The sequence below is a fragment of the Anas platyrhynchos genome, chromosome 15 (assembly GCF_047663525.1).
Source record: "Anas platyrhynchos isolate ZD024472 breed Pekin duck chromosome 15, IASCAAS_PekinDuck_T2T, whole genome shotgun sequence".
Lineage (NCBI taxonomy): Eukaryota > Metazoa > Chordata > Aves > Anseriformes > Anatidae > Anas > Anas platyrhynchos.
Genome location: NC_092601.1, coordinates 16,882,145 through 16,907,732, shown reverse-complemented (window position 1 = coordinate 16,907,732; position 25,588 = coordinate 16,882,145). Strand labels below are relative to the sequence as shown.

Here is a 25,588-nt window from a genome sequence, read left to right as displayed (position 1 = left end):
GCAGTTACGTGTAGAGGGAAGCAGAGTGATCTCTACGTACCCTTTACACACCACACACTGACAGGGTCATTGCATGACTCTGTTAAAAAGCTTCAGCATAATTTTTAGACTTTCCAATTATTATTTTTCCATTTCCAGTCCTACAGAGCTTCCCTCACACAATGCAGATCTACTCAGTGCCAGATTTAATCTGAACCAAGGAAAATGGATCAGAGATCAAACTAGCCTTTACTGAGATGGATGTGCAGCAGTTGTGTTGCATATCCTCTCCTCCTTGCATATGGCAGTTTCTTCTCCAACATACCCCATCCCAGGTCCAAAGCTAGCCAGTTCTTACTGAAGAAAAGCTTATTTCTTCTGCTGACCTCAAAGCACGAGTTACTCAAATCATTTAACACTAAAATTCAGGTACCATAGGAGAAATTTTGCACTTTCCAGTTGAAGTTCAAAAAAGGATGGCAAAATCTGTTTTAAAAATTGCAAGCTGAACATCTGTGCCTGCAGAAATCAATGGAAATGTCATGAATAATTAAAAGAAAAACAAAGCAGGCTTATCTTTCCACAGTTGAAAATGCCAAAACGAAGACTTCAGTTTTGAAGTTACCTTATTCTTGAAATATATACCAATCCCCAGTGCTTCCCTCAAATGAGGAACACCAAGATGCTTCCCTTGCAAACTACTGCTCTGCGCTCCCACTGCTTGTCTAATGCAAGCATCTGAAATCATGATGTCAACCTGAAATCAATTTAAAGACATGAACTAAGAAACAGCTCATGTTCTATGCCTGCCTCCCATATAGCCTTGCAACTGCCTCGTGCTATTTTCTTAATGGCTCTTCCTCAAATCTGTTACACTCACAATAACCCAAAGGTTACGCAAAGATCAGAGTGTGTCACAGAATCACAGAATTTCTAGGTTGGAAGAGACCTCAAGATCACCGAGTCCAACCTCTAACCTAACACTAACAGTCCCCACTAAACCATATCCCTAAGCTCTACATCTAAACGTCTTTTGAAGACTTCCAGGGATGGTGACTCCACCACCTCCCTGGGCAGCCCGTTCCAGTGCCTAACAACCCTTTCAGTAAAGAAATTCTTCCTAAGATGAATACTCAAACAGCCCTGCTCCTCCACGGGGTGACCATAACACTTTTCAGATTCCCCTCCGTTAGCAAGCCAGAGTTTGGAGCACCAGTTACAAACACTGCCAATGCTCCCGTGTCCTTCCCCTTTTCTTCCTTAATCCAATTCACTACTACAAATCAACACTCTGAAGCACCGATACATACATTAAGAACCATTACATATTCGAAGAGAGTAATTAAGTCTTCTCAGAGGTTATAGGGGCTTTCACCTGTAAGTAAGAAAAACCCAAAGGACTATTTTTTTTTTCCTTCTCCCTTTTCAGTTCGTAACTTACCCTTCACTGTCTAGTACATCCTTAATGCTAGCCTTGGTGATAATGGCATCATCACACTTGAACCACTGGTCCTTGTGCTGCCGGATGAAGCTGGTATAGTGCCCGCTCTCCAAGGTTCCCTGGTGATTAACTACTGCAAACAAGGAATACCTGGTGCAGAAGAGAGTTAATCAATACGTGGATCAAAAGGGGAAAAATAAATGACATTTTAAAGAGGCAAAAGCTTGTGTTCATAAGCACATACAGAAATGGTAAGGGATCAGATCCATCAATAAAACACCAGCTCTTAACACTGACTGGAAATGGGGCACCCTTGCCCAGGGAAAAAGAACCACATTTTTCTTTCCCTGGCTTGCCATTACTGCAACTTTCCAGTCTGATGACAGCCATCAGCTTCACCAATACTAGCTACTGAAGATTTTTCTTCTAAAATAGATCGATCTTGATGCATTCCTGCAGAGGACCACTATTATCTAGTCTGACCTCCTATTTCCCTCTAGTGAACTAGCTACTCTGGTGAACCAGAAAAAAAGCATTTTGGGGTTGAGGAAGGAGGTAATCTAAAGTATAGCTAATCTTAACTATTTCCAGCGATAAACTGCTGTACTGAGTAATTGTCCTTAATCTGGAAAGTCTGTACTTATTTTGAAATGCCGAATATTTTCAGCCTCAACTTCCAGCTTTTGGATGTCGCTGTGAATTTATTTGCTAACCTGAAAACTACCTGACATCTCTGCTGTAAAGATAGGTACTGATATACTAAGTTAGCTTCAACTTTTTTTTCTTTAACAGGAAAGACTGAAGTCCTTTTTTTGTTCAAAGGTAAGATTTTGTTCCCAGCTATATTTGCGGCTCTTTTTGTAATGTTCTCCAATCTTTGCCTGTTTTTAAAATGGTATCCTCCAACCTGGATGCAAACACAGCTACACCATGGTAAAATAATCTCTCTAATCTCCCTTGATATTGTCCTACTTATCTTCAAAAACCACAGAGCTCTTTTGACACAGTGGTGCCACAACAAGGCTCTTAATTCAGCTGACTGTCTACAGAGCCACACGTGTTAAAGTCACCCTCTTCCTGGGTGGAAATCTTATTAGGCTGGACAACACTTCAGTCCTAGATGCAGGATTCTAGGACTGCCCCAACTGTTTACTGGCATCCAGCACACTGAGCAACTCAGACATCTCTGCTGTTACCTAATTACCTCATCTTTTTCTGCATTAACAGCTACTTCAACCTATGTTGCGTGCAAGCCTCAACAGTGATCGATTTTGTTTTCTTTTAGCTCTTTGCTAACAGTTATTAAACGCTAGACCTCTCACGAGCCAATCCCTACAGGAGCACAGGTGGCACACCTGATTGCTATCTGCTTCTATGACAACTGCACCAAGACCTAGGTGGTTAGTTTTTCGATCTGTTCTGTAATTCCAGTTTCTTAATGAAACTTTTAGTGCAAATGAAATGCCTTGAGGAATTTAAACACACAACATTAGCATATGGCAGCAGCAACCAAATTTGTAACCTTAATTAAAAAAGAAGTTTGTGTGACCATCTCTTTTTCCATAAAGCTCTGAGTGTTCGTTTCAATTACTCTCCTTTAAATTCTTGAGCGAGTCATGTGTCAGCCACTCTGTTATTCTGACTGCAATTCGTGCCTGACCAACAGACCCCGCAATTACTGGGGTCATCTAACTGGGACTTACTTTCAATCCTCTGGAACCTCCTTTGCCATTGCAATAGAAATTTGATTATTTAAAGGAAACACCCACCCCTTTTAATACTGGACCCATAGCCTTTAACATTGCCCACAGACCGATTGCTGGGGTTAGCATCTTCAGATTAGCAAGTGAGCTGCCACAGAACCACGAAAGGGTATGCAATCAGAGCAAATGAAGCTTTATTTTGCAACAGTTCAGACTTACTGTGCTGTCAAACACGGTAACGCACTTCGCGCTGCAGGATGTACAGCAGCCTGTACATCTCCTTCTAGAAGACAACTACCTTTCACAATAGGAGTCACGGAATGTACCACTTACTTATTATCATTGTTTAGACTATCCGTCGGCTGCTGGTATTGCCCGTTCATTCTGCTCTCTTTACTGCAACACACACACACACAAAAATCCAGTCACTTAAAGCAGTGGCTTCCCAAACCGAGGAAATAGGTTTTACACGACACAGCCTGTTAGCTGAATCCAGGTCCTAATTCAAAGGCACAATGCTGCTTAGCAGCAGAGAAGGGCTGCTGATTAGGATGCTAAAAGATGCTTTATTTGTTCTTGCAGCAGTGCTACATAGGAAGCAGCATTTCTCCAGCCGGTCAAGGCTTCGGAGCTGCAAATACAGATCTGTTTACGTCAGATGCCCTATCCAAAAAGCTTTAAAAAAGGTTAAGAAACGATTTGTATTTTAAACCTGTAAAAATATCTAATTACATCAATCCCTTATCCTCTGATGGGTCAATCATCCTGGCTCTGACTTGTAAATTCATTTTGTGTTTTGACAGCAGCAATAGGATTATGCTGTTGATTTCATAGGCGATGAAATTCAGATTACTGAGCTATGCCTCCTGATTATCCCATCTATATTCCATTATGCTTGATACCTTTCATCAGCAGAGCCTGTTCTATCCAGGGAGAATTCAGCACAGAGGAACAGAAAAGTCTCAAATTCTCCAGAATAAACTGGAATAAACCATATATTCTTAATATAACACTATTTAACAGAGCTGCAGGGCTCTCCTTTCTCTACTGGCAGAAGCATCTACTTTTCTCCAGGGAGAAAAAAAAAATGTTTGAAATTACTTTTACAATTTTAGCCTCAAATAGAGCCCCTGTGTTAAGAGATGCCACGTTTTGGAGCTTTCTGTGTTGCTTCAAATACAAATTAAATCTGAATACCTTCTTGTATAGTTGAAGGGAATACCTGATAGATACTTGTTTTACTGAGCTGATCAAGTTCCTTTTTTAAAGGTACTTTTAATATAAGTGTTGTGTCTTTCCCGAACCTGGGAGGTGGGAGAAGTCTTACTGTTTGTTTAAATGCCAAATAGAAATTTTAACCTATTTTAACTTGGACTTTGTGCTTTTCTGGAAGCGTTTTTTAAACAGAAGTTGAATGTACAAAACAAAACAAAAAAACAGTTTTGTATGTGCACAGGAATAGAGAGGAAGGAATTTTACAACCTCAGAATTACTAGGTTGGACACTATTTTAATGTCTAATCTGCCTACTAACACAAGATGACCCGGTGGGTGTGCATTCAGGTGATGCTCAAAGCACAGATCTTTAAAATCTGAAGGCACGATGGATCTGAATCTACAAGTTTAACATGCAACCACAAACATAACACACATTAATAATAAAAAAATGTTTAAATATCAAGCCCTTTCTGGCACACAAAACTCAATAGTGTATCTGAAATTAGTTTAGAAACGATGCACATCTCAAGGAGAAGCTTACAGGAGAAGCACCATTATACATACTGTTCTATAACCTTGATTCAAGGATGTTCCATGTTTCATGCTGCACATTTATGGAACTGGTAAACAGTTCTGTCCAGGGTCTTTGGGGATTTTGAACTCGGTACACACCTGGAAGCCATGAATGGTGTCATGTCCAGCTCCAGCGGAAACGAGACATACGTAGTGATCTTTCGCCTCAGTTTGGCTGAGTGTTCAAACCGCTGGAGACAAAGTGGAAGAATTTTTGTTGTTTTTTTGAGATAGACAGAAAATTTAGCCTATTATAAGTGTTCTAAGCTTAGGTACAATGACATGAAAGCATATTAGCAGTCAGCAGCTAGGGACACTCCCAGATTTTTTTTCTGGGAGGATCCCCAAGGAAATGATAAAACACAATTTCTACTAGGAAAATAAGTCACGATTTGTAGAGGAAAAATATAAAATTCATTAGATTGTTTACCTTAGTACCTATCCACACAAATGTATTCCCAAACGATATTAAAATAATACATTAGTCAGCACACACAGCCTTTAACCAGCCCCACATTCATTTGTACTGTGTAATATTTGAATGCAGGGCTGCTGCCTACACTAGCACACAGAACTGGTGACAGAGCTCTAGCTATCGGATTCACACACTTAATCCACCCATCCAATCATCTCAAATGACAGAAGTCAAGACTACACAGGAATACCAATTCAAATTAAGGCAAAAATGGAATATGATAATAAAAAAGCCTTGTCCCTTGGCCAAAAGCAGCCTGCAATACCCACCACCCTTTCTTCATCTTGTCAATCGAACATTTAATGGTAACAGGAATAAATAACAGAAAGAGATGAATGAGTTGCTATTTAAAGGCAGCTTCTTTCCCCATTTCTCAGAAATTCTGCTCTATTTACACTTCAAGTTAATTATTTTCCAATTGTGGTGCCGTAACAATTCCCTAGCAACAGATCCAGACGTGAAAAGCTGAGACTTCTTTAATTCTTACCTTTTGTATTTATTTATTTTTTTTACTTTAACTCATGAAATTGAATTTGCATTTTGGATGGATGGGACAACACAATCATTTAGGAAAAAAATCAAAAACAATTCTTCAGTCATTCTGCATAACACAAATATTGAACTGAGTGTAGCGGGGGGGGGTTAGCGTATTCACATTGCCTTGTCCAAAGAGCAGAATCACCTACACATCTTGCCAACTGCTCTGCATTAAAAAAAAAAAAAAAAAAGCCAATGCCCTCAAACATCTCTCCCTCTCTTAAATAAAAAAAAAAAGGCAACCAAGTCAGCCACGCAGGAACATCCTTCAGGATGACCACAAAGAGCAGCAGGAAAACAAAGGAGCTGTGCCTGTACCTATTCCAGTCAGGCTCCTGTCTTAGCTTATCACACTGCAGATCACCTTGGTTAATACTCAAGGTATAACTGAGGAAATGCTGGCATATTTGGGGGTGAACATCTGAAGGCATTATTGTGCCAAACAGTCTCAAAAGGCCTCTAAGTTAGAGGACTGGGAATTCTCTCTGCCTGTAAAATCCTTCTCTAGTAGAAAGCAGAACCAGCCCTTTCTCATGAATGCAGACCTTCCTACGGCACCCCGTGCTTTCATGCCAAGACTTCATTTCATTAGCAAGCTTCTGTACAAGCCAGATTTTGAAAATAAACTTTGAAATTGCTGCCACGCTGGAAATGGAGCTGCTATGTTATTCAACAGTTCCAAACTACAATGGTATATTGAATACAATACACGGCTTGCTCAGTGAGACCGTGACACTGTGGTTGCACCTTATTAGATTTTCCAGTATGAATGTACTGAACTAGCTTAGAGGACTACTGGAAAATAAACCAGAAAAACAACCTGTTTGCTACAGCAAAACTCCAGACTGTGACAAGTACAAGATAAAGGTCTACTTCCAAAACTATTAAAGTTACTTGGGTGTTTTGCCAACGTTCAAAGCCTAGAAACCATGTAGGAATTAAATAACCAAAAGTAGCTTCTGGTGCAAAAGGTAGGAGTGTGTGTGATTTCCCCACTGGAAAAGGAGAAGCAATGCAAGCCTTCACTGGTGCACAGCACAGAGGTTGCTGATTTGTATGTTTCCAGTCACTGTGGCCATAGGTATAAAGTGCTGCTATTCTTTAGGTAGTTTATGTGACATTAGTACCACCAGATACAGAGTTTCTTGAAGCACTGATCATAGTTAGAGGTGAGGACAGTGACCGTCAGTTGCTGCCTAGCAATGAGAGGACTGTCATTCTGACCCAGGAGACACTCGAAATATTAGAGGGCTGCATCTGTTCAAGCAGATCAAAGATGCAGTTAAGTTATAATGGTGGCTGCCTCCATAAAAGCCTGTGGCATCACTTTTCAAGGACCCTTTGCCTCTTGACACAGAATGACAGTCGTCTCCTGTGATAGATGCCTGCTCTGCACCACAGTCACGCTCTTTATATTTAAGACACAAATCTTACAGGACTAAACTATCTTGAGCTAATTAGTTGGGAATATAAAAGAATCTTTTGCAACTGCTAACTTTTTTTTATATCTTCCCTTCAACACAGAGCTTTTCTGTGGTATCCTTCCAGTAGAAATGAAGGGTAAAAATGTTACTGTGCAGTATGAGTAAATGTTATCGAAGATTGGTCTTTACAATCGTTCAGGTATTGTACTAACCTTCCATTTTGTTTCTAGATTCTTGTTAGGTTCCCAGAGACATACTGCAAAGCTACATTATATGTAATGTAATAATATCTTAATAGAAAATCTAGCTAGGCATGCAAGCTGTTCCTTATATTAATTTATATCATAAAAGAACAGCCAGTGAAAGCCAGAAGATATGTCCAGGAATTTAGCTCATCCTCTCAAAGAGGAATGTATGTTCCCTGCTCTGTCTGCCCCCTGTGAACTTACTTTGAGATGAAAACAGGCCACAATGGGTAATTTCTTCATAGTGAGTTGTTTGGTAGATTCCTGGTAGCTATGGCAACCACTACATTTGATTTTGGCACTGCTTCCTAGATGTTCTGGCCTTGTAAACCTGAATTAAAAAATAAAAAACAAAAGGATGCACAACATGATCAGACTATTTTCCACACACGCTGAAACTGCTTCTTTCACTTTTCCTTGTGACTCATTGACACCACAAGAGAAGTTGCTCATGGCTTTTATGTCATAATTCAGAAAAAAATATAATAGTGTAAAGTGCTCTGGTTTAGACATCCAAACTGCACATCTATCATTGCTCTACTTGGGCACGTTGCACTGAAATGCATAAATAACTGAGAAAGAAGCTAAATGTTTCCTCACCTCCTGGAACTGGACATCTTATTTTCAGACAAAGACAGTTCATTTTCAAACCCCAAAACACTGATATGGAAATTATGAAGCGGTACAACAGATTTCTGTGATCAGTTGCACACTAGTCTGCAGGACACTCTTCTTGCTTGTAGCCTTCTAGGGCTGGGGTCAAAAGCTCAGCTGACATGGAGAGAGACACTTGAGGTTTTGATGATATAAAATCACACTGCCTGGCAGCAGGCAGTGTAAAATTTATTTTCTTTTTGCATCACATGGCAACTGGGTTTGTCTGCTTATCGTTAAGCCTACTTTTGCTCTGAAACTTCTATATCTTTCTCATTTTGTCTTGTGCAAAAATCTAAAATATGTATGAAATGTTGTTTGTGGATAATGCCATGACAAAGCACCACTTGTTCCCATTTCTCAATGCCACCTGTGGAAAACAGAATGAAGCCAAATTCTTTTTACCCACCAAAATTGTATTTGTCTCAATTCATACCTTCGCAAGCAGTCTGTGAGAGTGGTGGTGCCTGATACATGGCTTTCCCCATTTACGACACTGCCATCACTCCCCGGACTCAGTGGCCAGAACGGGGTGGAAGAGCCTGGCAAATCCAAACTGATGTCCCAAAATGGGTCTATCGTTGTGGAAACGCCACTATGAAAAAGAAAGCAGTTTAATACATATTTAAAGGAAGTAAAATGAACAGATCTCTCATTTCAGAGTGCACACCAGATACTGTACTTTAAAGAACTATGGGATTTACATCGCCCCTAGAGGGCACTCAAAGATGACAAAAGAAATACAATTTGCTCGAGAGTGTCTTCCCACAACTGATTGTTTTTCTGCATATTTAAAAGCCATATGTTTTAGGTAATGTATTTGTTACAGCGAATGCAGAAATCTGGTTGTTGAATACATTCTCCCACCTAGCGGAGTCCCGTGACTCCAAGTGAACCAGTTGGGCGTTGCTTGGAGATAGAGGATCTGGTCATACTACCAGCTAACACCTACAATGAGAGCGACATGTAGTCCAGCTACTTCAGTAGGCTGGTCCTCTGCTCAGACATGGAAGATAGTGCTTAAAAGTACTTAAATAAAAAGAAAGCCAAATATTTCTGCTACACAATACTGCAATGAATTAAGCATTGCAGTACTTATGAGAATCCCTTGCAACGTTTGGAATTTGAGAAGCCAAAGAATAACTGCATCAAGAAGTACATGTTCTTGATCAGATTTCTGTGCAAGTCAGCTGAATATAAGTCATCACCTAGACTATGGAGAAAACTTCTCAAAATTTTATCTTGTACTGACTCAAATCCTTTTTCTTCTACCATTTACATATTAATGGAAACCTTAGTTTTGGGTTCTACTTTAGAAACATTTTCTGTTTGTGGTCATTATGCTTTTTTCTTGTTGAGTTCCCTCTTCCTCTAAAACTCGTGTCTTTGTCTCCAAGATTTCACTAAGCGTACAATATTCTGCCTTTTTTCCATTTCCATTTGTGCAGATCTTGTGAATTTTCAAAACGAACTTGTTTTGTTAAAATTGCTTCGATGTTAATACAGTATCATTACACAACAAACTTTTTATTATGATATGATTCTGTGGCTCTACCAGGCAAAGAACATAATTTCGTATTTTTTCCTACAATGAATCTTCCGCAAATCTCCCCAGAAAATTGAGAATAAAACCAAATTCAAATAAAGAGAGCACAATGGTCCATCTACAGGACACCATGGCTAATTATAAAGAATGTGAGAACAAAAATCCCCACACAAGAGATCTAACTTCTGAACTGTGGCAACACCAAACATCTTGAAAGAGAAGTCAGCTTGCTCCAGTACACAGTAGAACAACAAATACAATTTTTCTTACTCTTGTAAGACACACACTTGCTGGTACCTGAGATTACATAACATCAGTCTCTTTCAAACCTCTCCTGATGATACACAAGGCTCTTAACTGAAGGAAAATACGATTACATATCAGAACTTTCCTCAAATGCAGTGGCAATTGCATACTTCCAAAACCAATGAGATCTCGGAAGTCTTTTTCTCACAAACTTGGAAAATAACAACCTTCTTCAGAGTAGTAAGCAGCTTACATTCATAAGCCGGTGATGCTTTCCAGATAGCTTTTCTTTTATTTTTTTTCTTTGGCATGTCTTAATATATGATGGTTAACTGGTAATTGACTGTATTTAGCTCATCTTGTTCTTAAAACAGTTGTTGTCTTGCAGGAACTTATTTTATTCAAGAAAGAAAAGATTCACAACACTGTTGCAGTACAGAGTGCAGCTTCAAATCAGAGCATGGAATTAGAAACAAAGCACTTACTGGCAGACTTGACAGGTAACATCAGACTGCAGTCCGCCTGTGAAGATTTGGTCTATGATGCAGTTACAGTGGTTGGGGTTGTTGGCCTTCTTCCCATTATCATCACCTGGAGGAATGCAAACACAGACTGAGAAGTCAAAAATCTTCCTGGGGAATGGTGGTTTGTCTTGGACTGCCTCTCCGGTAACTCATTATAATGCACACTCATAAGCATACTACACGTTCACACAGACAATTCAGACAATCCTGAAAATGCTGTGCAAAGAAAAACAAGGAGCTTCTAGCAAAATACAGAAGAGAATCAGAAGGTGACCAGTTGCAATTAACTCTATCTATAGAGGTGAAGCTTTAGGCTGTAACGGCAGTCAACAAACCCCCTTTCCAAGCCATAGCCCTGCCTCCCTCTGCAGAGATTTACTTTGTACTATGTGGTATGAAGATCAGCCCCTAAGATGAAGGAGCTGCCAAGGTGGTTAATGAAAATAACTATTTAAACTTCACTAAGAGGGCCGCCGTGCAACATTTGTATCTACACAAATGGCCAGCACTTCACCACAGAAGCACTAATTTCTGCTTAGGCAGGGCATTCAATAGCACATTATTTTCCTAAATGAACACAGAGGAAAAACGTCAGCAAATACTACTTTTTAATTTTAACACGGCAAACTTCTGAGACTCCAGCAAGGGGAGGAGCTTTGTTAAGACCCATAAAGCTCCAGCCTGCTGCGTGCAGCCTGTTCTTCCAGCATTTACTGCCAGTTCAAGTTTTCACCAGTGAAAAAATGGAAGATGTCCTTATCAGGAGTGGGAAGGTGAGTGCTGTGTCTTCCCCCAGCTTCTTCACAGAGACACGGCAACCCTCTGACTTCCCACGGGGCACGAAGAACACGTACCTATCTCATTATACACTGTCACTGCGGGTCTCAGGAGTGCAGCGATTCATTTTTAGGATTTGAGTGCCAAGATTAGGCCAATTCAGCTTTCTGAGACTAACCAGAGCATTACATAAACAACCAAAACCTTCTTGGCACAGTTCTCGGTGTTGAAGCACACTCCTTCCACTCCCCATAGGTAAAATAGGAGTGATATGCTTTTCCTTTGATTTCTGCCACTTATGCTTTACTTCCTTAGGTAGGATAGATGCAATTAGTTTTGCTTTGTAAACAGAGATGCACACACAAGGTATTTACAGCAGGGGCTAATCATTTTGTAAAGCACATTTTCAGGTTTCTTCCAATATCCTGTAAAATAGAAACTGCTAAGACAATTAAATTTTGACAGGTTTCCTGGTATATTTAACTTAGTAGTAAATATTTCACTTTCAGAAATTAAATACTACGGTGCTGACTCCTCAAATCACAGTTATTACTCTAAAATAATTATTTTCTAGTCAAGTGTGTCAAAAAACACCAAAACAAACTCAAAAACACAGGACCAAAAAAACCCAACACTTTTCTCATAAGGTGCTCTTGCTGGAGTCTGCTTGCAGCAGTATCAAGAAGGGATGAGATTTTTTCCAAACAAAGCTTCAGAAGTTTGTAGAAGATGTTTTATAAAATGACAAAGGTTTCACCTGATACTGGACGTGGGAAAAAAAGACAAAGGTGATACCTACTAAGCTGCAGTTGGCCACTTGAGTCTATTAGATCCTAAATGCCTCAGAAAAGCTCTCAATTGCCTGCTTTAGAAATGTGTTTGAATTGCCAAGGAAAACATATTGTTTCCTTAAAATGTCTCTTGAACAAAATGCTCTAAAATAAGATTTCAAATATACGTGCTTTCAGTTGGGGGTTTTCAGACTCATACACTTCTTGATCTGAACTACAGCTAAATCTTACTGAACTCCAGATCCTTAGAAGGTCTATGATGATATGTTAAGCTAATAAATAGAGCATATATAGAGAGACTGTACAAGACATTCTTCACCTTTACAAAAAGATCACATACAAGCTTTAAAAAAGTAATTTAAAAAAGTAATTCCCTTTTTTTTTTTTTTAAATCTTTGTTTTTAAAGCTCCCCTTTTTAAAGGAACAACACACAACTACATTCCTGTAGCCTCACCGTTTGAGATCGATTCCCTCCCTCTACTTTGTTTTCAGGGGGCAGAAGCAGAGATAAAGCATCCCGATTCATTCACTGGACCACAGGTAACATCCCTGTTAGACACCTCTACTGGACAGCCGTGTCTGACTAGAGGAGAGCACCGAAGCTCCCTTTTCAATTACACAAGTCAATCAGGATCAGTGACGAGAGGGTCTCAAAAGAATATCCTGCAAGCTTGTTCACAGCCAAACAGAAGGGCATTACCCACTCAACATTAGTTCCCATGACATTTGGTTGGAGAGGAGGGGAAAAAAAAGTAAGATTACCACCTACTCACACTTGTCAGTATGTAACAGATGCTGAGAGGAGGTATATTATGCAGCTGAGAACTGGAAGCTGCTAGGTTGTTGTGCTCGAGTTAAGGTTCTCTTCAACATTTCTATCTTACCAAGTAGGTTTCACTTTCATAGTTACATTTTTAAAGCTGTTCACAATTCCTACTAGGAAAACCAGCAGCTTATCGTAAGAAATTTGTGAGCACAAGACTAAAACAAACTTGAAAATACATCAATATACACATTAACGTAATTATAAATGACAAAAAAGAGTATAAGAGCTTGGATTCAAATTAAATGAAACTTACAAAGAAATTGCTACTGTGCCTGTGCAATAATGAAGCACATTAACTTTGGCTCAAATGTATACACATTTGATATACTTCTAAAGGTAAATCACAAGTATCAACAGTAAAAACAGGTTATTTCAAAACCGAACTCCAAGTTAAAGCCAATAATAAGTATGTTTTGTCACCAACTTCCATTGTGTGTTTTGCAATTGGATAATACTGGCTGAGTTTGGCATCACTCACACAGCATTACTTCAAATTTTCTAACTTGTTTTCAAATCTTTGTGTATAAATGCACATCACAGCTACTGCTCTTTGCTGCTTAAGTGGTATTGCTCTTGCAATAAAAGGAAAAAAAAATAGACAGATTTCACTGGGCTGAATATTAACTTTTGAAGCACAGTCTTGCTCCCTGTAAGAAAGCAACAATTGTGGTCTGAGTTTCTCCCAGTTTGAGGATGCCCAAGACATGGTAAAACACGACGTACTGGAACCTCACTGTCACAGGAGTCTGCAAAATCAGAACTCTTTAAATTTCTTCCACAGCACTGGTAATTAGAACTGGCTCGTCATATTGAGCATTACTCTGGCAAAGAGGCCAATACCTGACTGTAGAGTAAGCTCTGAATCTTATTTCAAAGCTTTTGTGGGGAGGAGGACCACCAATGCCAGCAAACAACAACAATGTAGAACTTTAAGCACTATCAAACCAGCAAGAGGTTGGAACAGCAAGCAATGCAGGTACAGTTGTAAAAGTCATTTTCAGTAGTAATGCTTGAAAAATAATTCAGTATTCAAAAAAATAATCTTGTTTTTATTTGGAGTATGCTTTTAAGAACAGATCTTGTGCAGTTTGGTGAATGGTAGCACAAGGAGGAATTAATAGCTTAGCTCCCCCCCCATACTACTTTTCAGTTAATCCATCCTTCTCCAGCTGTTGGAATGAACAATAGCAATGCATATGCACAACAGACTCAATTCCTTTTTATTCAGACACATTTTGTATCACTCCAGCAGCACAGAGAAGCCCTGGTAAATGCTCAGAAAATGCCCTGCCTTGATGCCACAGCTGAACACAACAGTGCTATCACAAGAAGAGCTATCACCCCTGGGACACGATTTACGTGGTACCCCGAGCTTCCAAAATTTCTCAGAGGCCATTAAAATTTAGTACTCATCCAACCAGTGTTTAACAAAAAGGAATAAAAGTTTTAAAGGGTGTGTATACCTCTGCATATACCTTAAAGATAATTAGGGGCTTGCTGAAATCAGATCCGACATTCAGCAGGAGCTTTAAAATGCTCTTATGCAGAACCATTTCCAAAGGAAAAAAAAGGATCCAGAAATAAGAAGTTCCTGTTTTGTTCACACACACTGCCTTAAAGCCATCTGAACAACCCTTCCCTAAAAAAGATCACCATACCATACTCACTTTCCCCTTGAAAAAGAAAGGGTGGCAAAGCAAAAGTCAGACAAACACTCAAACAAATCCGAAGATAAATAGAGCTTTTCTTCTGAATGTTTGGGCCAGTCCATACATGAGTCCTGGGGAAGCTTATTTCGTAAGATGCAGTATTACAAAAACTGATCTTTTAATGGACAACAAAATCTTCTGGTTTTCCTAATTTAGGCAACGACAGATATCAATAACGAGAATTCACAGCATTCTGACTTGCATTAGAACATTTCCTTTAAAGAGTAAATGGAATGGAAAAAGGATAAATGACTAAAGTTACCCAAACAAGTATCACTGGGTATTTATATAGGTCTTAGCATAAGGCATACTTGCATTTATTTGCATCCCTAAATACTTGATAATCATGAATCCAGAAGCTGGGGCTTTTGGACAAACTTTTCCCCATGATTATTTTTTTCTTGAATGCGTTTCAATGGCAGAACTTGATTAGTGTGGCTTTCTTTTTTAATTCAGTGAAACAAGCATTTAATACTGGCAGGGGAGGCATTATTTGCTTATTGTAGCTTTAGGGCATTCTTATTAGTAGTAATAATATTTTTCATATGTGTACTTTGCATGTGCGTATCTGTCTGTATACATAAGTATATAAGTGGGAAAATGTTCTCATTATAGAGCGAAATAACTAGCTCATTCCAGAAGTGGCTTATCTTGATCGTACTTGAAATTCTGGTTTATATGAACTGCTTTGGTTCCCACACAACTGCTCAACCACTTATTTTAAACTACCTTGATGTGGCACAGATAATTTACCGTAGTTGATTAAAAGCCTCTCCGTTTCTTCAGAAACTGTAGTTTAAAAACCTGGGTGCACAGATATCAAGGATTTAGCGGTAGCACCCTCCCACTGGCAGCGTTTTAACAGTTTAGTCATAGTCATGCAAAGAGCTCAAATTTAGGGAGACTCATTGAACAACTGAACTTCAGTCATCGCATTGAATGCGAGTGGTGCCCACAAGCCAAAACAACTCAGTGCTAAAGATGCAAAAACCTAATTCAATCCATCTGAAACCACTATTCAGTTTGATAGTGAACAAAAAGTCAGTGTTTACAGCTAGTTTGTGATACCCAAACAACTGTAAAATAACCCCCACGTATGCATATACCCTTCCCAACAACGTATGCTCCACATATCTTCTTTCACATTTTCAGTTTGGCCAGAGAAGCCAAATAGAACCAAGAGTAAAGAAACAGTTGGGAAAGCTCAATTTTGTTGGTAATTGCAGAAGATGCATAACATAGTCTTCACTTAAAGCCAGAACACAAGAAAAAAAGAAGTCTTTTCAGATTATCAGTTTCAAAACAGTGCAAGGACCTTTATTGTTGCAAGGTGTTTTTTTCTTCAATGCTTAGGAGAAAATACTCCTTCACTAAGTGATCATGAAGCATACAAGAAATGTGAGCATCATTTTATATCAGAGAAGATGAAAAAGCTTCAAGATTTGTTAGGTCAACGGTTCAGAAGTTTTACAGGAACCACAAAGTATTTCTGTTCGCAGCAGAGTTTTTTCAGTGTTAACACAAAGTAAGAAGGAGGTCAGTATTTTGATAGCAATTCAGCACTTCAACACTCGTTTCATTAAGGTTATTGAATTTCTGATAGTGATTATCAACTGACAGATATTAATAACAACTAAAAAACTGTCCTACGTACTCTTTTCCTTGGAAATACTCCTTTTGGAGAAGACTCTTTTGGAGGACACCTATTATGAATCTGAACAAGCACATCTGCTACCATGTAAGATTATCTCGAAGATAAAAGCAAGACTTCAAAATGTTTCAAGGAACAGTAGCAGCCTTCCCTTTGAAAGTCCTCTGATAAGACAGAAAGCTAACCTCTAAGTGCTTATTCTAAAAGCACTAGAGGAAATCTGAGTGCTTTAAAGCTTATTTTTAGTGACGAAGGATTTTTTTTTCCCTAGTATCAACCCTACTCTATTTCCCTTACCTTCCCAGTGATTTTTACTATGCTTGTAAGTGAATCAAGCTGGATCAACCATTGGCAATTTGGAGAATTTTCAGTTTAGATTTAATTCGGTTAACAAACATTAAAATATGTAATTTCATATGGTATTACCAAATCCACTTATTTAAGCCTTAGATACTTCCTTCTTAGAAGGATGTCATTGACCGTTTTTTACTGTATTGTGCAATTATGCATTTCATATACAGAATAATAAAATATATCAAAAACAAATACTCTTTTTCTTATTCACATTTCTGTAAGCAATTGGGCAACATAAAAACAGCGGAATACTATTTAAGCAAAACCACAGCCTCCTCTATATGTTATTTTCATCAGCGATGACACACGAAAGAGTTCCAACTACCTCAAGTATAAATAGAATTTAAATGGCAATTTAAAAGAAAAGACAGTGACTCACAACCAATAACAGAACAGGATGGTGATTCAAACCAATGTAAAGGCTTCTCTGTTTTTAACTCTAGGTAATTTTTGACAGTAGGAATAGTTTATTTAAGTCTTTTCCTTTAAGTCTACCAAATGTTTTTAAAGGAATTTGCTAAGACTGCTGTACTGGAAGACACACACTTTGCTCTACCTCCTTTTGATCCAATATTCCTTGTTGATTGAAGACTCAGCACAAGCCTTACCTTTGCAGTGTCTGTGTAGCACATCTAATGCAGCAATGAGGAACTCGTGTGCATCTTGTTGCTCGTACCCTGCTAAATGCCGTGCATGAGTCCATACCAGGTGCAATAACCTATATGGAATGTGAGGAGATCGGTGCCCAGAGTAAAACTGCTCAAAGCAAAGAGAAGGACATGACTGTTAACAAGTTACACAGCCTCAATGCATTTAATTATTAAAAAATTAATGAGTGCAATTAGTCAAATAAATTTAAACCATTTAACTCTGATGGCCTTAATAATGAGATACACAGACAGCCTTTTGTCACAGACTACCGAAGGAGTGATCCCAGAACTGAGCACCTCAGTTTTCTCCCTGGAATTTCCTTTATTTTACAGTGGATTGGCATTAAAAAAGGGGGACAAACAACTCAAAACTTCCTTTCTGATACCACCGCCTTTTATTAAAATAGTCTGAAAAAAAAATACTGTATTTGCAAGAGATCAGCAATTCTGTTCACAAATTACAGCCTTCAAAACTGGGGACAAACAGTGAGGATGAGAGTATCAGATGTCAACCACCATCCAGCCCCTGAACCAAGACCCAGTCCTATCTTACAGGAAAAATACAAGCAGGATAGCAGCCTCATGTAGGTGTTGGCCTTTCATTGTATACTGTGGCCCTGCAAGGCTTTGGGAACAAATTTACTCAACATCTACCCCACTCCCCAAAGTCAGCTGCCTATTACCACTCCTGCAGGGTCTCGCTGCCCGAAGTTCTGCTCCTGGACCAGCTCCTGCATCTGCTTCATAATCTGCCTTAGTCAAAATCTGTCGCATCAGCCACAGTAGCAACTGAAATTGCCCCAGCAGATTTTGCCAGAAGCATATTAGGGAGTGCACAGACAAATTATTCAGTCTGCAAAACTGTGATGATGTGAAACATCACTGGCGAATGGTAGCACACAGCTGGGGAGACACAGTCTTCTATCAGCATGAGGGAGCCTACAGAAATTTGTGCACTGTTTTGCTTTTGGGTTTTAAATAAAAAACTAACAGCCAGGTCCCACTTAAACAAAAATAAATAAATAAATAAATAAATAAAAAGGAAAGAAAAAAAGGTAATGGTCTCTGCTTCCCTGGACTGAGGTTCAGCTCCTTCCACTCCCCTCTCCCTTTCCACCCAAGTGCTACCACTGCAACTCCTTAATTCTCATCTTCTCGAGTCTCCCATCACCTGTTCCTTACTTCTGCCACTAAGTCTGGCATCCATAGTCTGAGGCTAAAGCTAACAAGCCCTTCTGGAGCAAGCTGACTTCTGTGTTTGTTCAAGAACTCCTGCACCATGATACTGGTTCCAAAAGGAAGGCAGAGATACTCATGGTGCCCCTACAGGGAGCTGGGAAAGGCCCAGGAGAGTTTATTCACTTGGGCTTCAGGCTCCATCTGGATTTGGAATCACTGGTCTGCAGCCTGATAAGAACAGAATAACTGCAATGGCAAATTTCCCCATGGCAATGTACCAACACATATTGATCACACTGGTATTTAACTGAGAAAGTTTAAAAAAAAATAAAAAGTATTTAAAGGGGCAATATTTTATTTTCGACAAGTGGAAATTCATAAAGCCTTTTGCCTTCTCTAACCTTTCAAAGAGATGCTTGCCAGTAAAGGGTGCCTGCAACACCACGATTGCATTTTGCCAAGATCCTATCAAATCGACGGCCATTTATTTTTAGTTCCTTTTCCCAAACACAGAAGACAGTAAGCAGCAAATACACATAACAAATATAAGACTAAAAAAAAAAAAAAAAAAAACAACGCATTAGTGTGGAATTTCTCACTCTTACTGGAAAAGGGGGGGCTTCTTTTCCCAACCCCATGTTTTTCCCTGCAAAGGTTGAGCATTTCGTCTCAGTGCAAGCACAGGTCTGGTGCTACAAACCTCCCTGGATAAAACAGATTGTCTTTTGAGGGATGGGTAGGCAAAAGGTAGCACAATTTTCTCATCTAGTCCTCACGTCTGTCGGGATTTAGTGTATTTCCTTACAAAGAAATTTCTTTACTGCAAGCTCAAGTTTTTCCAAATAAGAAGATATACCTCTGCAGCCAAACACCACAAAATGCTTCTATAAATAAAAAGATCAATAGTTAACTCTGATGCCAACAAGAATGACACCAGGGGACTGGAGCAGTGGGATGGTAATTGAAATCTGCTGACGCAGCTGCTGCTCAACATAATTCAGGGAACTGCAGCAATAAAACTTCTCTGTTCTGTCACTCCTTACAATTAGTCCCAGAGCTCTCTGGTCATTTTAACCAACAGCACTCTCCGTAATTACTCCACTGCAGACGCTAGACCTGCCAGCAGATTTTTACATTCTCTGGTGCTTCATTAGGATTAGAAGAATCTAACAAGAAGCTTTATCACATTATTAGCTATTATCACACAAACTAGAAACACAACTAGTAAAAATGCAATTGAATATATGTAGAGGGGGTAGGGAAAGCTTCCCGGTTCTAATACATCAAAAATGAAACAAAAGGACCTGAGCATATTCAACAGCAATATTTTAACTGGAATGTACAAAACACCCATCCCAGCCATGCTGTTTCCTTGTTGCTGGAAAAAAAAAAAAAAAAGACTATCAGAGCTGATCCAATCCATGAAAAGGAAAAAAAAAGGAGATGTAAAAAAAATCCATTTAAAGCCTTATTAATTCACTGTTATACAAACCTTTTCATTTAAGTGTGCAAATACAAACAATGATGTCTTTGCAAGTCACCTTTAAAATACTTCAATGGCACAACTCTTCCCAACAGTTTAAAATAATCTTTGTTTTAAATTGTTTGCAATCCAGCAGTATTAATTGCTTATTTTGAAGAGAACTAGTTCAAGCAATTTGGAAATGATTGGTAAGATGCTATTTAATTGCTATTCTGGGACAAAACAGGATCCGAAGTCCCCATTCTTACATACAACCCAAGTAGCCGTAACTTCCCCATCCCACCCCACCCCCTTGAATACTACTTGGAGGATTTTAGGCTTTGTAGTTTGCATTATTGTTACCAAAAATATATATCAATACCAGTGAGGAAGGGGGAAAAAAAAAAACAAAAAAAAACAACCAAGCATCTGTACTTGTTTCTCCTCCTCCTGCCAAAACCACATACAAGGTAGTTTCCCAATTACGTGAACAGATACATCTGATCTATCCTGCATACATATCAACTTAACATTCTCCTGGCTTCGTAATCAAATTCAGAGGCATAAATCCTGTCCCAGGCTCCAGTCCAATTTGAGAAGCTAAAAGCTCCTCTTGGAAATTGGTTCTCAATTAAGACCTAAACGTACAGAAAATTTACAACGGATACAGGGATGGGTAACACGTATCTCTCAGAATACGAGAACACCTACTAGAGGTTTTCCAACAAAAAGTAATGCTTCAAGGAATCAGAAAAACCGCTGTGCTTGCAGGCATATGTAATATTTTCTGTACTTACTTTAGAGTAAAGATTTTACTACATAGGCACAAAATCTGCATTTTCCCTTACAACGTGCACTGCCTATGTTAAGGGTCACAGCTACTTTTTTGCCTTTGTACATTTGTTGTAACTTATTTTATACATAAGCTGTTTCAATACTGTACCATCTTGAGATAGCAAAGCCATAAATCTTCTCATTCTTTTTCCTTCTTGTCCTCACTTCTCAACTCTCCACATAGTTGCACTGCGCACGTTGATAGGCTTGTGAGGATGAGTAATGATGGGAATAAAAAAGGCTTTGTTCTTTACTTTTCTGAGTGGATGCACTGCATTCTACTATATTCTCAGGTATTCTTGCTATTCTGGTCACAGAGTGCAGGTCCACTAATCTTAACATACCGAATGGTTATTCTGTAAAAGGACTTCCATAAACCTTGGGACGTGGACCATTTCAGAATTAATTTTTATTGGCAAAACAAAACTAAAGCACCAATACCAGTAGGTAAGAGTAGTGCACAAACCCTTTCAGCCAAAAGGCTCAATGAATGGTTTGTGTTCTGTCGTTCCTCCATCCAGTTTCACCACTATCTGTTATTCCCAAACCCTTTTCATTCCCTTTCTCATGCACTGTAATTCATGTCATGATTCTATTGAGAAATAGGTTTCAAGTAGCACAAATGAGAATGCTAATTGATGCAGTTAGATATTTTCTAAAACAAATGGAGATTCAATGCTTGGCATATTTGCAAGAAAAGCTATTAGGCAAGAACTCCATTCGGAGAACCATCTGACACTCATTACTCACCACCAACCTACTTCAAGGTAGAAGAACTTTGCGCCTCCCTATTTATCAAAGAGAAGACACCGACACAACCTACATAACTGAATGACCTTCAACAACAACAACTGACCCTCCTATTCTGTTTCAAAAGCAAAAGAGCAAAAATATGCTTATTGATATATAGTAAGTTTTGCTTAATGTTCAAAACAGTCTTTTTCTCCCCAGGAATTCTTACTCTGTGCATTCACTGGATCCCCCGGCATTCCTTTTGCCTAAGATCACACCTTCAGAAAAAAGGGTGGAGGGGAGATGAAATTAACCCTTGCCCTGATCATCTGTCACTGGGCAAGATGCCTTGGGATAACTGCATCGGTTAATTCCAGTGGGAAAGCTCCATAAAAACAAGCTAGAACCTGACCCAAAGTTTCTCTAGTAATTCAATTAGGAAGGAATTCTTGAGAACCAGAGCACCGCGGTCTCCACTGGTTAGCTGTCCTTCGTTCAGATCTCTTCTCTGCAGAGATGGCATAGGAACATTCGCCAAAACTATTGCATAGAGCTGAGACATGAAAGATAACCACTCCAGAATTGCAAGATCCTGGTCATATTTCTGAACATTAAAAAAATTAAACTGACTGGGAAACAGAATTTTACAATGAGTGCTCAGAGAGCTATAAACATAACGTAGTAATTACCGTTTGCGTGTTGAAATATATGAAGTTCGATGCGACGCTACCCTTTTGCTTGTGGAGGACTAAGCTCTAGTTTTACTTTAAAGCGGTTGAGTCACTTTTTGTTGTCCTCCCACAGCTCTTAGCTGCAATACTTCAACATGAAATAAGGACACAGACTACCGTACTGCTATCTTCACAGTCTAAAATCAGAGGTGGCTCTTCCCTCATTTACATACCCTCAACTTGCCGGGCATTAATTATTAGAACTTAATTCAAGTGTAGGCATGAATTTTGATTGGGGAAATGAAGGCTGAGATTCCCAAAGTTGTGTGCGAAATTAAATTTGATTACAGTTGAATTTAATGAGAACACTGCATATAAACCCCATTATGGATAACAGCCCCCATCTTCACGACATGCTTGTGTGTAGTCTAGCAATAGGAATCCTAGGCCATCAACAGAGCTCCACATATAGAAAAGGAAATATAAATAATTGCCTGAGAAGTCTTGATCTTTCCTGCAGCCCCTCCACCTGTAATGCAAAATTCATTTCCTCATTTCCCAAAGGTGTGTTTTGTTTTTGCTTTTTAAAATACAAGTGTATAAGCAAAATGTGGTGACATTTATCAAAATGAGACTTTATACTACAACATGATGAAAGATTTTAACAGCAGCTATTTTTCTTTTTCAAATAAGCAAATAGTAGTGGTTTTTTTGTTTTGTTTTGTTTTGTTTTTTAACAATCTACAGAAACTAGTATTTCTACACCATAACTGAATTTTTATCTAGGCAGAGTAATATCTCCCCATTAACAGCACATCTGGTATGAGTAATTCTCAGCTGCAACCTATTGGTATGTCTGTCTCTTGTTTTTACCTTTGCTTCTGACAGACTTGGGAATAATTGAAACACATATCCAAAAACAAGTACTGTAATATGCAAGTAATGACTGATACGTAGCATGAAAAGTTGCAAAGTGACACAAGTACTGAGCACTATTAGAAAAAAACTTTGTACTGGAAAGGCTAAGGGGGAACTTTACCTTTCACATACGTTTAACTCACCTGCAATGACCTCCTCTGTGTACAGATGTCTCCAGCTACCTTAAATGCTCTGTAAGAGCATATATTATGGCCCTATATATTTTTTTTTCGTTTGCTTACCATGAAGCATATCAGTCACTGAGGGAAAGGCAAAGGACTATGTGTGCATGCACATGTTTTTTAAAAAAGACTCTTTTTAAAAGTAGAAGCTCATGTCTAGCCATGTAGTCCTTACATTACTCATGTGGAATTAAGATAGTAAAGCTCTTCTACTATTTACTAATGAAAAGAATGCGCCCGTCATATCCACCACAGATTAGACCTAGGGAAAGGCACATCACAAAGCTATTCACCTGGGGGAGAAAGCGAAAGAACAGGAGTTCCTCTATGCAAGGTACAAACTGTACCAACGCATTCAATTGTTTACATTCTCCTGGCTATTAACGTATTTCCACCTAAGAGATGGTAACAAAGATGTTTTCCCCTTGGAAAGCACTGAATCAAGATCCGTAAAATATTTATACAAACCTACCTAATCCAGTGCCTAAAACCACAAGGCTGTGTATCGCTTTATTCTTATTCCCATTATAACCTGAAGAGCCTGTGACACATTTTCAAGTTAAAACTTGCACCTTTAATTAATGCACACATTCAGCTTTAAGACTAAGGACTGCAGGTCAGTCTCAGAAGAGCAGGCAGGACTGTAATTATGCCCAATAGCACGTTTTCCTAAACAAGGATGACTTATGTGTAGGACTTAAAGGCCAATAATTTCATTTTCAGCAGTCAGGTATTTTTGAGAGTGGGATCTTAGTCTGTGTTTTACCACCTTGAGGGGAAACAGAATTTGCATTCCCTTTCTATTTGCAAATAGAACACAATTCCTTTCGGAATACAAAATAGTCAACATCTGTGGAAAGGTGATGTTATCGTGGCAAACAGCACTCACCTCCTGAAAAAGCGTAGACATTTCACAGACCAGACATGAGCTGGGGCTTTGCATTTCACATTTGTGCCTGTCGGAGAGGAAGAAATCTCGCAGCAGTGGAGTGTGGGTAAGTGCCTGGACAATACAGTTCATAAAACATGTGTTCCCAAGATTGATTAGCCCTCGTAGACCTATAAAGACAGAAGGGGGAGGGGACACATAAGTATTATCAAGTTAAAAAAAAAAAAAAGGTACATTTAACTTATTTGCATTTTTATACAGTCTGCACAACAACAACACAGATTTACTAAGTATGCGTAGCTCCAAACTTTACGTTGTTTCAGGTAGGCTATTGGTTTTGATGTACTTGAGTCACAAGCTCTCACAAATACACTACAGTTTATTGTTTTTTGTTTTAAATTCTTAGCAGAATGTAAAACTCAAAGTACAGCAACACCAACAGAGTTATTTTGAAGGGGCTGTTTTGCCACAGCTCACCAAAACACGCCCCCTCCCCAAGCTGATACCAAATGGCAATGACAACAACTGATAAATCACTATGGTATGGTACCAATATATTAAAATCAATCAATAAGTTTTCAGATTGCTTAAAAGGCTTTCCCTCATGCAGGTCACAAAGCCGAAATAAGGGTTTTATACTGTTAAAATGCAACAAACATCTTCCTAAGACAGGCAGCAAAGGGAACAGCCTCAACATGAGCAAAACAAAAAGTCAGGCTGGGATGTCCAATACAGACTTAGCGCATCCTTCTTTTTGCACAAAACCTGAGATCTGAGCAAAACGACCTTAAAGGAAAACTCTGAACAATGCTAGCTAAAACAAGCGAGTGGAACTAAGTTAAACATTAATCTACAGTACACATCACGAAATTTAACTTGGCATAAGAGGATTCATCACACCTTAAGTCAAACGTTCAGTAATGCCCAGAGACGATTTCTTGTGCTTGGAAACCAAGATGCTTAAAGGAAAGCTCTTTTGTTGCACAACAGAAGAGAGGTTAGGAGTGGGGAAAGCTTTTCAGTCATTTGCAAAGTCTAAGTGAGAAGAAAAACATGCTCAAATCCTTGAGTACTCTTCCAAAATGTTAACATACTACCACCATACAGGAGTGCTAAACGAGAAGATCATCAGGTGGACAAGAATGCTTATTTTTTAATCAAAAGCTTACTTTGAAACAAGAAAAAAAATGCACTGATACATGTACACATTTCTGATATTCATTTCAATTTAACTCAGTCCTCTTCTGAAATATAAATGGGATTACTACGCAAACTGTGAATGAAAAAATGGATTACTTGATAGAGAACAAAGAATATCCTCGCGATTCCACGAAAAAAAAAAAGCATCAGCTGGCAATGCCGTGGTAATTAAAAATGGTGCAGTTCCCTTGCAGTACA

The 25,588-nt window shown here is 38.9% G+C and overlaps 1 protein-coding gene across 2 annotated transcripts in view; it reads right to left on the bottom strand.

Moving 5' to 3' along the window:
- USP22 (ubiquitin specific peptidase 22) overlaps positions 1-25,588 on the bottom strand; it is a 98,992-nt gene that overhangs the window by 1,227 nt on the left and 72,177 nt on the right. For both annotated transcript variants that reach the window (XM_027469149.3, XM_027469146.3), the window contains 8 exons: positions 24,191-24,360; positions 17,282-17,429; positions 10,526-10,631; positions 8,685-8,843; positions 7,799-7,925; positions 5,013-5,104; positions 3,457-3,519; positions 1,421-1,570 (listed from right to left, as the gene is read on the bottom strand). In XM_027469149.3, coding sequence (XP_027324950.1) covers positions 1,421-1,570; positions 3,457-3,519; positions 5,013-5,104; positions 7,799-7,925; positions 8,685-8,843; positions 10,526-10,631; positions 17,282-17,429; positions 24,191-24,360 — 1,015 coding nt within the window. The remainder of the gene's footprint in view (positions 1-1,420; positions 1,571-3,456; positions 3,520-5,012; positions 5,105-7,798; positions 7,926-8,684; positions 8,844-10,525; positions 10,632-17,281; positions 17,430-24,190; positions 24,361-25,588) is intronic.